The sequence below is a fragment of the Colossoma macropomum genome, unplaced genomic scaffold (assembly GCF_904425465.1).
Source record: "Colossoma macropomum unplaced genomic scaffold, Colossoma_macropomum, whole genome shotgun sequence".
In the NCBI taxonomy this organism is placed as follows: domain Eukaryota; kingdom Metazoa; phylum Chordata; class Actinopteri; order Characiformes; family Serrasalmidae; genus Colossoma; species Colossoma macropomum.
Window position 1 is genome coordinate 5658619 of NW_023494788.1, and position 15429 is coordinate 5674047.

General features: G+C 38.2%; 1 protein-coding gene across 1 annotated transcript in view; it reads left to right on the top strand.

The window, feature by feature from the left end:
* Positions 1-6515, top strand: part of parvaa (parvin, alpha a) — a 31375-nt gene extending 24860 nt beyond the window's left edge. The window contains exons 12-13 of the mRNA XM_036568132.1: positions 2081-2153; positions 5159-6515. Of these exons, the coding sequence (XP_036424025.1) occupies positions 2081-2153; positions 5159-5235 (150 nt within the window). The 3' untranslated portion in view covers positions 5236-6515. The remainder of the gene's footprint in view (positions 1-2080; positions 2154-5158) is intronic.
* The last annotated feature ends 8914 nt before the right edge of the window (positions 6516-15429 follow it).

The window sequence follows — 15429 nt, forward strand, 5'->3', positions numbered from 1 at the left end:
AACCACCCCAGTCACAAGAGGGGTACTGCCCCAGTGACAGTTCTGAACCTTTTTTTCTGAGAGTGTAGATGCTAATAAGTACATCTGTCTGTAGTGCCAGCAATCATTAGTAATATTGTATTAATTCAAATGGTCTTTTGGACTTTTTTTTTTTTTTGGGAGCAGTTCAGTAAAGCATTAACCAACTAGCGTAAAAAAAATTATACAGCTCACAACTATCCACCCCAAAACACTTACAGTCTTTAAAAATTACTTCCACCTTCAAGGTGCATCATCAGAAGGGGGTTTCCCGGTCTTTAAACCAGGATGTCTCGCTTTATTATGTTCTGTATGTTTACAACAGATGTGGTGATTGTTACTGGCCAGAGTATCCCATTAAGTCTAGGAACTCTAAAGTGGAGATGACCAGACTGAATCTGAGTGAAACAAAGTACAAGCTGGCAGGTTTTCAGGACAGTTGTGCAAGGCTACCATTTGAATCTGCTCAGTCGTACTGATTGTGTATTCTAAAGCATTATAATGTGAAGTGCTGAGGGTCCTGAGGGGGGGATGGTGCTGTCAGCTGGCCGAGCAGAAAGGCAGCCGTCCGCCTGGGTCAGCTCCAGCACGCCCGGCCCGGGCCAACTGGGCATGTAGCAGCAGGGTACAGCTGTAATCTGCCTCCGTGCAGGAAATGGAGAAGTGACACGGAGATTAGCATTCAGCTGGAGAGCGAGAGAGCGAGATGGAGGAAAAGAGACAGAACACTTTACAGAGCCAGAGTGCATGTGTGTAACCATAAATGGAAAGAAAGAATGAAAGAGATGGAGGAAAATGGAGCAAGTGTAGAAGAGAAAGCAGCACTTGGCCTGAAGGAATCCCCCCTCACCAACACATATTTATACTACGGCCACCAAAGCTGCAGATCTCTCACAGATGCTCAGTCACCAGCTAGCAGCTTTGCTGTGCTGTTGTTTGCTGTCCATCTTTTAGGACTGCTGGGTTTGTATTTACAGCAGAAATAAAGAGTGTGGTGTGCATTGATATGAGTTTCTGACACACGGCCCACAGTTGGGTATTCAGTGAGAGTCGGTCATTCCACATAGTAGAGTTCAGCATTCTGCAAAGCTCAGCTATTCACATTCAGTCATGTCTGAAATGCATCTGTTTATCCCTTTTAAAGGGCTCATATTCCATATTTTTAATGGATTTTATTTCTCCCCCACCCTTAAAGTTTGCTTTTGATGTCATCATAATTCATTATTGCATCACCATTTTCAAACTCTCTTTATCCCTAAATCGCTGATGCTGTGTCTACATGTTTATAGCAGAATTGGTGTAATTAGTGATGACACTAATGACTAATTCTGTAATCAGCTCATCTTTTGACTTTTTTTCTAATTAATCAACTAATTTAATAATCATGTTCCTGAGTCAGTGAGAAATCGACTGTACAAAAAATGTATTTCTCTTTTTAGAGATAAGAAGAGCCTTTAAAGTTGTTATTTTAATAAATGTACGAACTTTATTACTTATCACCATTTCTGCTTTCTCAGTTCTAGATTCTAATCATTTATCTGTTTCTCCATTTTTGTCGTTTATATCATTGCAAGTGAGGCATTTTCTATAATCAACTAATCGAATGTAGTCGGCTCTTTTGAGGTCTAATGTAAACGCTGTTGTGGTGATAGCATTGCTGGAATAACAGTGGTGTTAGGTGTTAAATTCAGACTCAAATCCTCAGGGATGCGGGGAAAAAATAAACTTCAGCCTCTCCTTTCAGATGTGTGGCTGCATAGGATGGCTGAAATTATCAGTTTACTTCCTGACAGCCATTTTCCCCACATCTTTCACTCTGCTACACGCTGTAGGAACAACAGTCCAAATCACTTCAGTATGAATGTTCAGGTTAATGAAATCACAACCATGATTAATTCTAAATGGCCTGTTTTTGCAGTCATGGATGGTGGAGTGACCTTTTAACAATGATTATAAAGTACAGCTACCTCTTATTTCACCACTTTACCATTGTATAGCCCCATTAACATACTTTATATTGAAAAGAACTGCCTTTTACATGATGGCTTTTTCTCTGCTGCAGGTGCATAATGTGTCCTTTGCATTCGAGCTGATGCAGGATGGTGGCCTGGAGAGGCCAAAACCAAGACCAGAAGGTAAATATAACCCAGTTATTTTTAATAAGGAAAAATAGGTTATTTCAGAAATATATGTTAGACATTTTAAACTAACCTGCCTGTTTAATTTAACTTTTAACTCAAGTAATTGCTTAAAATGTGCTGTTTGGTAAAAGGCTATTGTACTGAAACGGCCAAATTGGAAAATGGCATCACTTTAAAAAATTGTGTCTGCTGTAGTGGAACTAACTTAATGCTAAAAGCAGCCGTGCCTTGGCTTTGCTGTAATAGCACTCAGTGATTGATTTGATCCTGCGGAGCACTACTGGGACCGACTCTGACAGCGCTGTGCCGCCGCATACATGCTCACATTCAATTAAGCTATAGGGTTACGACACTACAGAAACAATGAAGGGGGAAGAGATGCATTACTATGAATGAGTCCCTTTTTCCTTCTGTTTCCATTCTTCATTGCTCTGTTAGGCCTCTTGCCAGTGAGGGTTAACTAGGTTACCGTGGTAACAGCCCCTGGTGATGGTCAAAACTCATTTATCGCTGTTTTTTTTTAAATGAAGCTCATTTATTCATTTCATGCAGACAATAATAAGACACCAGTAGTCCCACATGTGAGCATAACTAAACTGTTAAACATGCTGGGTGATGAGATAACCTACATTAATAATACATTAATTGCACCTAATATAGATGAAAGTGTTCTAAAACTGCAGCTGTTGAGCTGCACTGGTTGAAAACACTCAGAAGGAGGCTTGGGGATGCACATATCATGCCCATACTAAAAGCTGCCCATGTTACAGTGACGTTTTAGGACATCCTCACAGCTTCAGATTTGAGACATCAAATAAAACAGCTTTGGGTCTCAAGAAAAATCCTATCATGTCTCTGCTCTCGTACAGCTGGACATCAGGCAGAATAGCCTAAAACAAAAAGGTTAAGCTAAGCAGCCACAGACAAACGGCCTTGGATGGTACATGTAACATTTCAAATTTTGTTCTTTATTACTAGATTAATTAAATTTTTCTGTACAAATTAAAGATGGCAAAATACTACAAATCACCTCTTTTACTGAAATGCACAATTATTTTAGTTGACAAAGATTAAGCCTGAGTTCACACACGATCACCGTGATTACTCCTGTGTCCATTTCAGTGTTAAAAGAGCCGTATCCTACATTGTTCTTCTCTTTAAATTTTTTTCTTTAAGATCTACATATAATATTTATGTGGTTTTGTGTACCAGAAACAGTTACAACATTTCTTTTTCCCTAAGCCCTAATTCACTCATACTACCTCTGTGTGGTGTGAGTGACAGGGAACGGCTTGATCTTCATATCGGTGCTGATGTTAACATGCCAGCGCTTTCACACTGGCTGCACATGTGAAGTGTAAGAGCGTCCCAGATGTCACACGGAAGTGGTGCGGTACTTTTAGAGAATTGACCAAGAGTCCACTCGCGGGTCACGCAGCAAAGTACACTAAAATAAGTCTTGAAATACAATGAAAATTAAACCAAAAAATCAGTAAAAACTTTAAAAAGGCTAATTCTTTAATTTAATTTAATTTAATGTATGAACATTATCAAAAAAGTACTAGTTAAACGTTCCATGCTGCAAACGGATCTTCCGTCTGGTCTACCAGGCTTGAAACCATCGCCCAGTCACGAGTCAGAATGCTTTTGTGAGTAAACAAATGTACCATGCACTTTTGTAAATTTTATCTGATATTATATCAGAGAGTTTGACTATTTATTCGTCTAGAAAAAGGAATGTCTGTATAACTTCCTCGCTGCTCCGCTCCGCAGTAAAAATGCTTTATATATGAAAGGCCACACTGTTAGCATGTGTGAATCAGGCGTCAGAGTTAAACGGGTTGTTTTTGTTACTGTGTCTTTAAGACTGATTTATGCAAATGACATCTGTTCTGATTGGCTGTCCTGAATTGTACCACATTTAGAAAGCAGTCCAGGCTGAAACGCTCCTTATGACATCAGTGTGAGTGGGTGGAGCTAAGCTGCTATAGGCTGAATAGGTGGATATGTATGAATGAGTTGGTTTTTGTGAAATTATTGAAACAGAGATTTTAAAACAGGCTGTTTTTGCAATTTTTTGGACTGTCTGGACTGAACAGATTGGGAACTGAGTGGAAGTTGTATACTTTATTAAACCAGTTATGTACAGTATATTTTCAGCAGTGGTTACCCGAGCAAAAATGAAAAGGTATTGAGCTAGTGAGAAGGTGAACAAGCTATCATCAGTCGTTGTCGTTGTTGTTGCTGTTATTGTGATTAGTTTTGCTGTGTGTGTAAATGGTTTGTAAGCAAAAGTAAAGTGCAGAGTTTGTCTGGAATGCTTTTCATCTGTTCTGGTTTGTTATACATACTGTTTAAAGAAGACATGAGATTTTTTGCTATTTGTCTCTCTTAGTGGTTTGTGTACAAAAAAAATCTCTGTTGCTTTTGGTTTGTACATGCAGGTACGTTTTGTCTTTGTGTCTAAGAGTAGTCTTTGTAGCATGTATGAAAGGCCTGTGTGTTCTGTGTTCAGAAATGAATAGGACGTGTGGTATTTAGAGCATTCTGTAGAAGAGGATGATGTTTGTTCTGTAAGATGGATATTTCTTTGTATTTCTTTGTTAGTTTTAAAATGGAACCATACATTCAATCATATTTTGTTGTGTCAGTGAATGCTGCAGTGATACAAAGCACTCTTCTCTACAACATGGAACACAGTGTACTGTGCATTTAAGTACACGTGCTTTTCTGTGGCATGTTGCACTGAATTCTGAATATCTTCAAAATGGTAACTTTACAGGAAAAGGAAAACACCTACTTTACTTTTAATGTAAGTCAATGGAACGAGGTTTTCTTCCGAGAGCAGTGATGTGTGTGTGTGTATATATATATGTGTGTGTGTGTGTGTGTGTGTGTGTGTGTGTAATAGATTATACATACTATACATATTATGTATATATTTAATTCATAGTGTAATGTGTTCATCTTTAATTGAACACCTGTCTTTCTCCTTTCAGATATTGTGAACTGTGACCTGAAATCGACACTTCGCGTTCTCTACAACCTCTTCACCAAATATAGGCATGTGGATTGAAGACATGGCCAACTGACACACTACTGGGACCACTGACCACTTTCTTAAACTCTTGGTTTAAAGAGAATTTTTTTTTTTTACTACTAAATTTCTGCATAATTCTGTGGGATGTAAACATCCCTTAGAGATGGTTCGATGTGCACTGTAGAGAAACTTGCAGACTCAGTCTTCTTTACAGTGGTGGTAGAAACCAAGGGTCCTGATGTCTACAACACAAATAGACCCATTTTATTTACTATCCAAAACCACCAGTGAATCTACACTTGTCTGAGTTTTTAATGTAATGTTGATGTTGGTAATATAGTGAAACATTTTTTGTAGCAAATATTTTGCCTGCATGTACCTCTCCGCCAATGTGTCGGGCATCAGGCAGTGTATTTGTTACCATTTTATGTAATGACTTTCTGTGAGGGAGGTTTTAGAGGCATTAAACTCTTCGTCTGGTTCCTATCGACCACCACTGTGAACAGTACTGACTCTGTAAAGTCTCACTATAGTGGAGCGTGTCACACCAAACCACTCTGAATGACTGACATCTCAATGATTTAATTATGCAGGGATTTTGAATAGGTGGAATTGTCCTTCTAAGGGGTTACTACTACAAACACTTTACTACACTGTGTATGTTTGTGGGCTGCATGATATGGACAAAACACCAGCATGGCGATTATATTGCTACTTGTTGTGATGGTATTATGCCTTATAGTATATTGAAAACGAATGGTTGAATCAACAACGTGACGTGGTTAACGATTGGCCTGCTCTTTTTTGACCAAGGTAATTTACTTGTAACAAGTAATTTACGTGTGTATTATAGGAACACCTTCATTCAAACTCATCTGGAACTGTCTGAATGCTTACAGCACACAGTAAAAACATTGTGAATGGCTCATTTGCATATTGAAGCCTTTTGCAATACCAAAGGCCAATATCACAATAATAATTACTAGTGATATATTATATATGCCTATTTAGAGCTGTCCAATAACTCTGATTAAACTAATGTCAAAGAGTTTTTTATCAGTGTGAGTCCAAAATGTTCATATGGCTGTAGCTTCACGTGTGGAATTGCACGACTGTGGCAGGACCTGTGTTTCTTACTCATTCCAAAGTGCCTGGAAGGTGACTGAATTGGACCAATATGCTGCCCTTGGGGGGCTGGATTCCTGCACAGTTCAGTGTAGTTTGTTTTCCTGCTAAAATACATTTAAAGGCAAATATCACTGTATTTTGAAAATTTCTGCATAATTAAATGGTTTAGATGTAAACATAGTCATTCAGAGTGGTTTGGTGTGAAATGCTCAATTCTAGAGAAACTAGAGAAACTTAAAGGGTAAGAATTGTTCACAGTGGTGGTGATAGGAACCAGACGTCTGAAGCTCTAGTTGGTTTTGGGCTACATTTTTTATATATATATATATATATATATATATATATATATATATATATATATATATATATATATATATATATTTGGTCTTCATGGGCTGGGAGAGGTACATGCAGGGGGTTAATGGAAAAATTATTTTTCCAGATATACTTATATTAACCATTCCATAACATTACATATAAACACTCCTGCAAAGACTCATGTAGTTTCACTTGTCATTTTGGATAGTAAATAAAATGACTATAAATGTGTTGTAGACATTGTGCCTCCTGGTTCCCATCACCACCACTGTAAAGAAATCTTAGTTGGTAAGGTTCTCTATGGTGAACCATTTCCAATCAGACCATTATGAATGACCATTTACATCTCAGTGACTGAATTATGCTGAAATTCTGACAAAATGCTCTGAAAATGACCAAACTGTGCAGGAATCTGGCCCTCAGTTCAGCCTGCTTTACTGCTATATTGTTGCTGTCATATCAAATCCATTTTTAAAATAGTTTTTATACAATTTAAAAATACCAGCTTTCCTTTCATGATGAACAGGCTAAGAGAAAATTACTTGGAATAAAATGTTGTTATATTAACATACATTTAAAGTTAAGAATGTTTTTGCGTTCTCTTATAACATTATCTTTTCAGAGCTTTACAGTTACAGCACTGTCAATACACTAAAGAATAGAGCACTACACACCAGGCTGCACTGTGGGGCAGAATCATTGCATGTGGTTTTAGACACTGCTGCCACAGAAATAAGGTCCTTCATTTTCATTTAAACTTGTTGATGTGCTTTAACTGTATAATACAAAGCAGTGGGAGAGTGAATTGACTAACTTGTCTATGTTCTTAAATGTAAGTGGCTTTCTCAAGGCTTACAAACCTTAATAAGTTAAGAATTGAATTTGTGCGTGTGGAGCAGGGAATGTGCTTAAAAACCTTGAGTCCATTTTATTGCACATAGCTGATAGATTTTAAATAATAGCGATAAACTAAATTTTAACCTTGCTTGAGCTTCTAATATGATTCTATGAGTTATCGTTTAAAAAGTGAGCTACTGGATGATGCCTTTATTAGCGCAGATATTTAGCCATGTAGAGAACTATTCCATCTGTCCTCTTACACACAAGGTCTCAGGCCTCAATAAACTCAAGTGAATCATCTGCCCGTGTTTCTCATTTCTTTTTTTTTTCTTTCTCTTCTCTTCCTCAAGGCAGCCCTGCATTGTTCTTAAGTATTCTGTTTTGAGCAAAGTCTTAATGGCAGGTAGTGTGTCACTGTGGAAAATTACGCCACAGCTGAATGGGCACCATAGCCGAGGGCAGATGGCTACAGTAAGTTTTACAGCAAAAAATGCCAATATTTCTGTTCAAGCATTTAAAACAGTACTGGCCTTAAGCAAATCAGGTTGTGCTAAATGGTCACCAGTAGATTTTGTTCATCGTTGACCATGGAATGCAGGAGGGCAGTAAGAAAATCAGAGAATGTCTTATAATTACTGAAGGTCAGGGTAATTTACCTCTTAGCAGACTAAAAAAACCTAAAAAAAAATAAGATCTGTAGATGCTGTCATTTGCTATCAGGTAACACTGGTAATCTTTCAAGCCCTGATAGCCAAAGACATAGAATTGAATTATATTGTCACATTTCATATATAATAGCAATTCACAAATGAATTAATGAAAAGGAATTCATAAATACATAAATTGTAAACTGTGTAAACAGCATAAGAATGAAATAAAATACATAAATTGGAAAGTGCTTAAGTGTTAAACGCACTGGAAAAAGAGGCATCTTTAGGCTGGATTGAAAGTTGGACAAATTTGTGGTGTTTCTGAGATCTTCCAGCTCTGGCCTCGTAAGAGCTTATGGCTGGGTAACACTTTATTTTCAGGAACATATTGCACATTTATTAAGGTCTTTAATAAAGGACAAATTAACAGTTTATTCACTGTATGTTAAGCATTATTTGTTATGACCTTTATTACTACATACTTGGAGGTCTAATAATTGCATTATTAGCTATGATCATGCACAATAGACACTTTGTTTAGACTTTATTATGCAAACTATTGTGTATAAATTAACCTCATAAAATCACCTGATGCTACCTAGAACCTATAAGAATATAATGGAACCAATTGTACATTAACAAGATGTGAATAGCTGAGTAAGTCATGCTAATAATTTGCACGTTTTAAAAGGCCCCCATCTACATTTGTCTTTGTGTCTTTTTATGTGCCAAGAATTTACATGAACATTTGCCTCTTTATCCTTTAGAATTAAACAGTTTGTGCCTTTAAGACTGATTTATGTAAATGAGCTCTGTTCTGATTGACTGCTCTATATTGCGCCACATTCAAAAAGTACTCAGGGCTGAAACGCTCATTATAACTTCAGTATGAATGAACAGAGCTAAGCTGCTGTTGGCTGGGTGAAAATATGTAAATGAGTTTGTTTTGTGACGTCACATAAAACAAACCAGTCTGTTTTGCAGGATCATTTCCATACATGGACTGTATGGACTGGGGACTGAATGGTACATTTTGAAACTTGTTTACATATTGCTTGTAAATAAAGGAGAGAGAGACGATTTTCCATGATAACAGAGTGCTTATTGTGCATTATTACACCTGCATTATTACAGCTAATAATGCAATATTAGTGATTTTCACATAATAGACCTCAAATTGTGTACTTATGCAGGTCATAATGAATAAAGCTTATGCATAGTGATTTAGGCCTCAGTTGGTGTTCTGTAAAATGAAGTGTTACGCTGCGTCGCCATGCCTGGGTCTGATTCTAGGCACTGCTAGCTGACCTCTGACCCTATTGATCTGAGAAGCCTGTTAGGTCTGTAATCTTCGAGTAGGCCTGAGCCACCCCAGTGATTTATAGACAAGCAGCAGTGTAAACTCTTAAAGGGACAATATAATGGAAAAACACGTTTTCTGTATTTATTTATTTATTTTCAAAATAACAGTTTGATGTAGTATGTAAACAACGTTTCATCACGAACCATTCCTCCCAGTTCCACACCAGGGGTCGACAACATGCGGCTCTTTTACTGCCCTGTTGCGGCTCCACAGTTGAATTAGATTTGTAGGTAAAAATAAAATAATCCTCCTTTACAGTAAAATAAAGCTCTACTGATCGTTCAACACAGTTTTAACAATAAATGGTCTTAAACGCTGGAGTTAAAGTAGATAATAACGGCTAATTCTCCCTTTAACCCTGAAGATTGGCGTGCTGACTGCTGGTCACCATAGCAACGACAACAGTCTCGCCTAGCTAGTGGCTAACGAAACGGCAAAGAGGGAGATTTAAGACAAACAGCGATAATTTGGAGACGAATGGACTTATTTGTATTTTTAATCGCTCCAACTGGTTTCCTGATACGTTTAATCAGAACAAGGAGCTGGAGAATGAGAAGCGACTTCAGCCTCGTCAAAAAACAAACATTGAGAGACATTTTACACGAAACGGTTCTACTTTTGAGGAGAAGTTTCCTGCCGGTGTAACTGAGCTAAAGCTTAAAGCAGAGCAAACTAAGGCCCAATCCAATTTCTTCTTTTTACCCCTACCCCTTGTTTTCGAGTGTCACCCTAACCCATTGGAACTGAGTTACAAGGGGTAGTGGTTAAAAACTTGCCCTACGAAATGGGACAAACCCTCAAATTAAAAACAAAAACATCGCTTCATTGACAACCTACTAACGCTGCTCTGCAGGCGACCCAGCCCGTCTTCAGTGAGAGCAGAGAAAGGAGAAGTTCAGCTCCTCACAGCTGGGCTTTAGTTACATTTAGAGCATCATATGCCTTCAAAGAGGGGGGATACGACAATTATTTATTATCACCCACTCCAATTATTTGGTGATACGAAGCTGAAGGCATCTATTCACTAACTTCTTGTTCGAATTTTCCCGTTCCACCTTAAATGGTGCAGCAGTTAGATTCTGGCGCTCCTGGCGTCAATACAGCCGGACTATTTAAGGTGGAACGGGAGAGTTAGCTAGCTGCTGAGAAATTAGCATGCTATTAGCGATTTTTTCTGCTTGTTATGAAGAAAACGACCATAATACATTGAAACGACATTAAACGAAGACAATACACTAGATATCGTAATTTTTAATGGAGAAAATTCTCACATTTGTGGGTTATTTGGTCTCTTGTTCAGCCATCTTGCCAGTTTTTCTTTTTTTCATAAAACTTCGTTTGGAGTCTCTGAAAAACCTCCGTTTGGAGGGCCATATAGCCCTAACACATCGCCCTACCCCTCTATCTCAACTAAAATTGGGACACCTTACCCCTAGACGTGAACGCGCAAAACAGAGGGCTAAGGGCTAAGTGGCAGGGGCGAGGGGTGAAATGGGATTGGGCCTAAGTCTGCGTTTTTGTTTGTATTTGTTAGCTTATACTAGAACATCAGCACATACTGAGACGTTAACAGCCAAGATGGTACAACGTTACTTTAATAGGATGAACATAAAATGCTGTGCTTCCCAAAGTGGTTTGATTTTTGTTGAAAGGACAAAATGACTCTTCTCAACATTTGGGTTGCCGACCTAAATGGTCTAAACGTAGAAACTAAAGTGTACAAACAACCTGCTGAATAAGAAGGGATAAACAGAGGATGGAGAATGAAAAATGACTGCCGTTTGTACATAAAACCACACAGTAGACCTCGTTCACCAATATCTAAGTTTTTTCTTAAATTTGTTCCTAAGAAATGTCCTAAGAAAAAGTCTACGCCAGATTCATGACGTGATCTCAAACCGCAGATTTGTCCGCACCTTTGTGCTCCTGAATGTGTGCAGATTCTCTTCTTCCCCCAGAACACAGAACAAATCCCAGATAAGAAAACATTGGTGAATGTCAGAATCTTGGTGAAAACTGTGCAAATGGGTTATAAGAAGAAGTTTCTTTTTAAGAACGGTTGGTGAATGAGGCCCAATGTTTTAAGTGGATCTCAGGTAAAGAAACAAAATACCAGAAAAATGTAGGACATTTAAAATGAACACAAACACAAAAGCTGTCTTTATGAAGTGCAGTTAGTGTATGTTTGGTCTTGTATGTCTGTGTGTGGAACTTTCCCTCTGTTGTGTAAGATATTTAACATTTGAATTTTACATCACCGTCATGTGGTCATGCAGGACTGAAGAAAACAATGAATTACTTTGTGATTTAAGCCGTCATTACATTGTGCATTGTGAACGCTGACATTTAGTTTCATGCCGCGCTTTCTACAGTGATTCTGACTGGCAGTCACAATGTGAAATATGAAGTACTAAAAAGACGGCAGACAAATTGAAATGTCTGCATTTGCTTCTTGAAATACACTTTGCTTTCTTTGCTTGACAGGGTGGATCTGCATTTCATTGAAAACTGTCAAAATCCATCTGTCTGATTTCATTTGTTCTTTTCTTCACCGTAGCGGAGATACAATCGAGTACACAATGAAACGCGGCGAGGGAACAGATCAGAATTGACCGTACTGGAGCTGTCTTTCTGCGTGACGTCTGTGGAGAGAAATCTGAAAGGTGTTGTAGTTCATTATAATGTATAACGTTTGTGTTCTGGCCATTATCAGCAGAGCTTTGGGAGTGAAAGCCTTTGAGTCATCCATCCAGGTGCAAAATTAAAGAAAATAACTCACTTGCTCACTCGTTTGTTCCTCTAGTCTCCTGTCACGTCCTGCTGGCCGTTGTATAAGTGATCACACCCCCTCGTAAGCTGAGAGCATAAGGCCTGAAGGACATGGTGAGAGGAGAATAAAAGCTCCTCTGAAGCAGCAGCTCTCTTTCAGGTCCTTTCCCGTTGGTCACATGACCGGCCAGAGCTTCCACCTGCAGTTAGTGGATTTTTAGACTGAACATCAGAAAGATGAGGAGAATACATCTGTAACATCAAACACGGCCTCTGTAGACGGAACTAAATTCATGATTATGGTGAAGATATCTGCTGTCCTTGCTATTCTAGCATTTTTCAACCCAGTCTCTCTATCTGTGTGTAGGCCAGACAATAATTATAATGTAACATTAATGTAATGTAAATTTTCCTGTAATTAGAAAAGAGCTAAAACCTGTTGACTTAAAATGCACGTTTAATAGAAGCCAGTGGTCAGTGGTTGAATTCAGCTGCCCACCGGCTTCTGTTTAGTTTGATTAAAAAAAAATAAAAAATTCATACAGGAGGTCAATTTATCTGTATTTGGTTGTTAAAATGGGTTGGAAATAATTTCTGAGCCACCCAAAAGCCATGAAATGATCTGTCGAACATAGGACACAAAATAACTTCGCGAGGACTTGATTAGCTTCCTTCTATTGTAGTAGGCCTGTGCCAGTAACCGAGTCCTCTTATTCAGGTAATAGGGTAACGATACATCCTCTTTCTTCCAGGACACGTCCTCTTTTTGGGACCTAAAAAATTTATCCGGCAGGGATTTCAAAATTGCCTAAAACGTCTGGGATTTGATTTTGCTTTCAGATTGACATTTGCTTTCTACAGACTGTATTGCCGTCCTGCCCTAGTGCCCTCGTTTTGAAAACCAAAGCATGGCCATCCTATAGGGTAACCTTGTGCAGAAGAACCATAGTAAAGGGTTAAACCCTTCAACACACTAAACATTTGCACTTTTTCTTCTGGTATTTTAGTGATGGTCACTTGAGTGAACGCTGAAGCAAACAACCAGATAGCTTGCGAGTTTTTAGCTTAATCTTTGTTTAAATATAAGAACATTATGACACTGAGTTCCCAGGAAGTCCCAAAACGTACAATCAGGTCCATAAATATAAATGAGAATAAAGTTGTTGATACTGTTTAACTGTCTAACACAGCGTATGGATTAGGAATGTAAAAATAAATGAGCTAAAAAAAAATTTGTGGTATTTAAATCCAGATCGGGTACATCGTCCCGTGGTCAGGTATGTGTTATTCCCTCATTATTTCATTTACAAGTAAGCATGTATGTTGGTACAGTAAATGTGATATTAATGTGCCATTTATGTAGGATATCACATCACCAACATATTTAAAAGTTTAAAAATGTTCACTCACAGTGATGTAAAAGTAAAAGTTTAAAAATTTCTCTGGAAATACTGCTGTCTCGTCATGGTTTGCATGAAATAAATCAATAAATCTTTTTTTATTTTTTAATCTGTAACAATTGAGCTTTTACTGTCACTGAAGGCTGTAACCATGGTAACTCAGTTAATCGTCACCAGGCATAGGCCTAATTGTGTGTGAGCTTCAATACCGGGTTTTTAACAGGTTTTTTATTATTTTCTAAGTAAGCAGAAAAACACATTTGACAAATTTATCTGCTAATCACTATATGCTACAGATGCAGCAGATGGAGATTAGGTTGAATTTTGCTGGTCTGGATTATTTTAACCCAAATTATTCAAATCTGTTGGTTCACATGAATTCAGTGATTCATAGATTCACCCACAGAAGCTCAGCTGGAACATCTGACATTCAGGGTGTTCAGGATGCTGAAAGCACACAATGATAATTTGAGTTACTTATTGAAAAGCTAATATGCGTATTGCATCCTTTTCTGATATCAGGCCAATTTTGCCAAAACAATCAACAAACCAGCACTACTACTATACGACACAGTTAAAGCACTCCAACCTTGAGCAGTGCAGATTCTCTATTAATGTTCCTCTTCTTCTTGCTTGCTAATGGTTTCCATATGAGTCCTACATGAGCTTCTTTCTGCTTGTTTCTGAGCATAATTATATTTTACACGCATATTTTTTTACTAAAACATCCTCATAAAAGGGTTTTTCTCAGTTTGCTTCGAGTCTGCCGTTGCGTTCCTCCTCTCTAGACGTGTGAACAGCATCACACAAATGGCCTTCACACCTACATGTGCCGTGTAACGTTTTTTTCTGAGGAAATTTCAGTTAACAAGTTAACAAGTTGTTTTGTTGTTCATTCTTCAGTGCCAATTAGACGAGCATTTAATTACACACCTCCATCCCCGCCTCACTGTGGCGCTGAAAGCAGCACTATTGATTTTTTTTCTGGGCTTTTCACAGCACTGTGCACTCCCACAGTTCATACTGCTGTTAACAACACACATCAGGGTCTGTGGGGGGTGTGAGTCTGTCTATGCGACTGCAGAGAATGATGGGATTTATTAGCAAACACAGAGAATTAGTAATAATAACACTGATGACTTCTATAATTGTATTAATAGATGTCATTGTAAGGAGGTTATTCAGTAGAGAAATATGAGTGTTCTGGCCTCAAACGCTAGTAAGCTTTCGATTACGATAGGAATGATAAAAGAAACAAATCTATTGTGCCAGTGTATTTAGTGGGTTTGACCTTGTGTCTCTGCCAATCACTCTTTCCACTGCTGTTTAATGATTATAATACTCTATTGAAAGATTGTTACAAAACAGTGTATTGAAATATAAAATAATCACAAAAGAGCAGATCTAGGCACCTGGGTGCATCCTAGCAGTCTAATGCTATACATGCAGTAACGGTACATGACTGTTAGAGCTAGACTGGGCCATAAATGTCAAAACTTGGCCAAAAACATGGAAAAACACCTCTATGATAATGCTAATTTCTGCTAGCACCCCTATGGGATTCTAGTAGCCTGTTAGTGCTAAGTTATGGCTGATGTACATGAGAAAACTTTTGGCCGTTCTGGAATAAACACAGACATTTGAAGCTTGTAACAGACACTAACATGTGTATGTAGCAGTTTCAAAGTGACTTTGTCAGTAAAGAGTCCTGGTGTGGAGCTGCAGCCACTCTTTTCCATTTCTAGTACAGAACCTGGTTAGA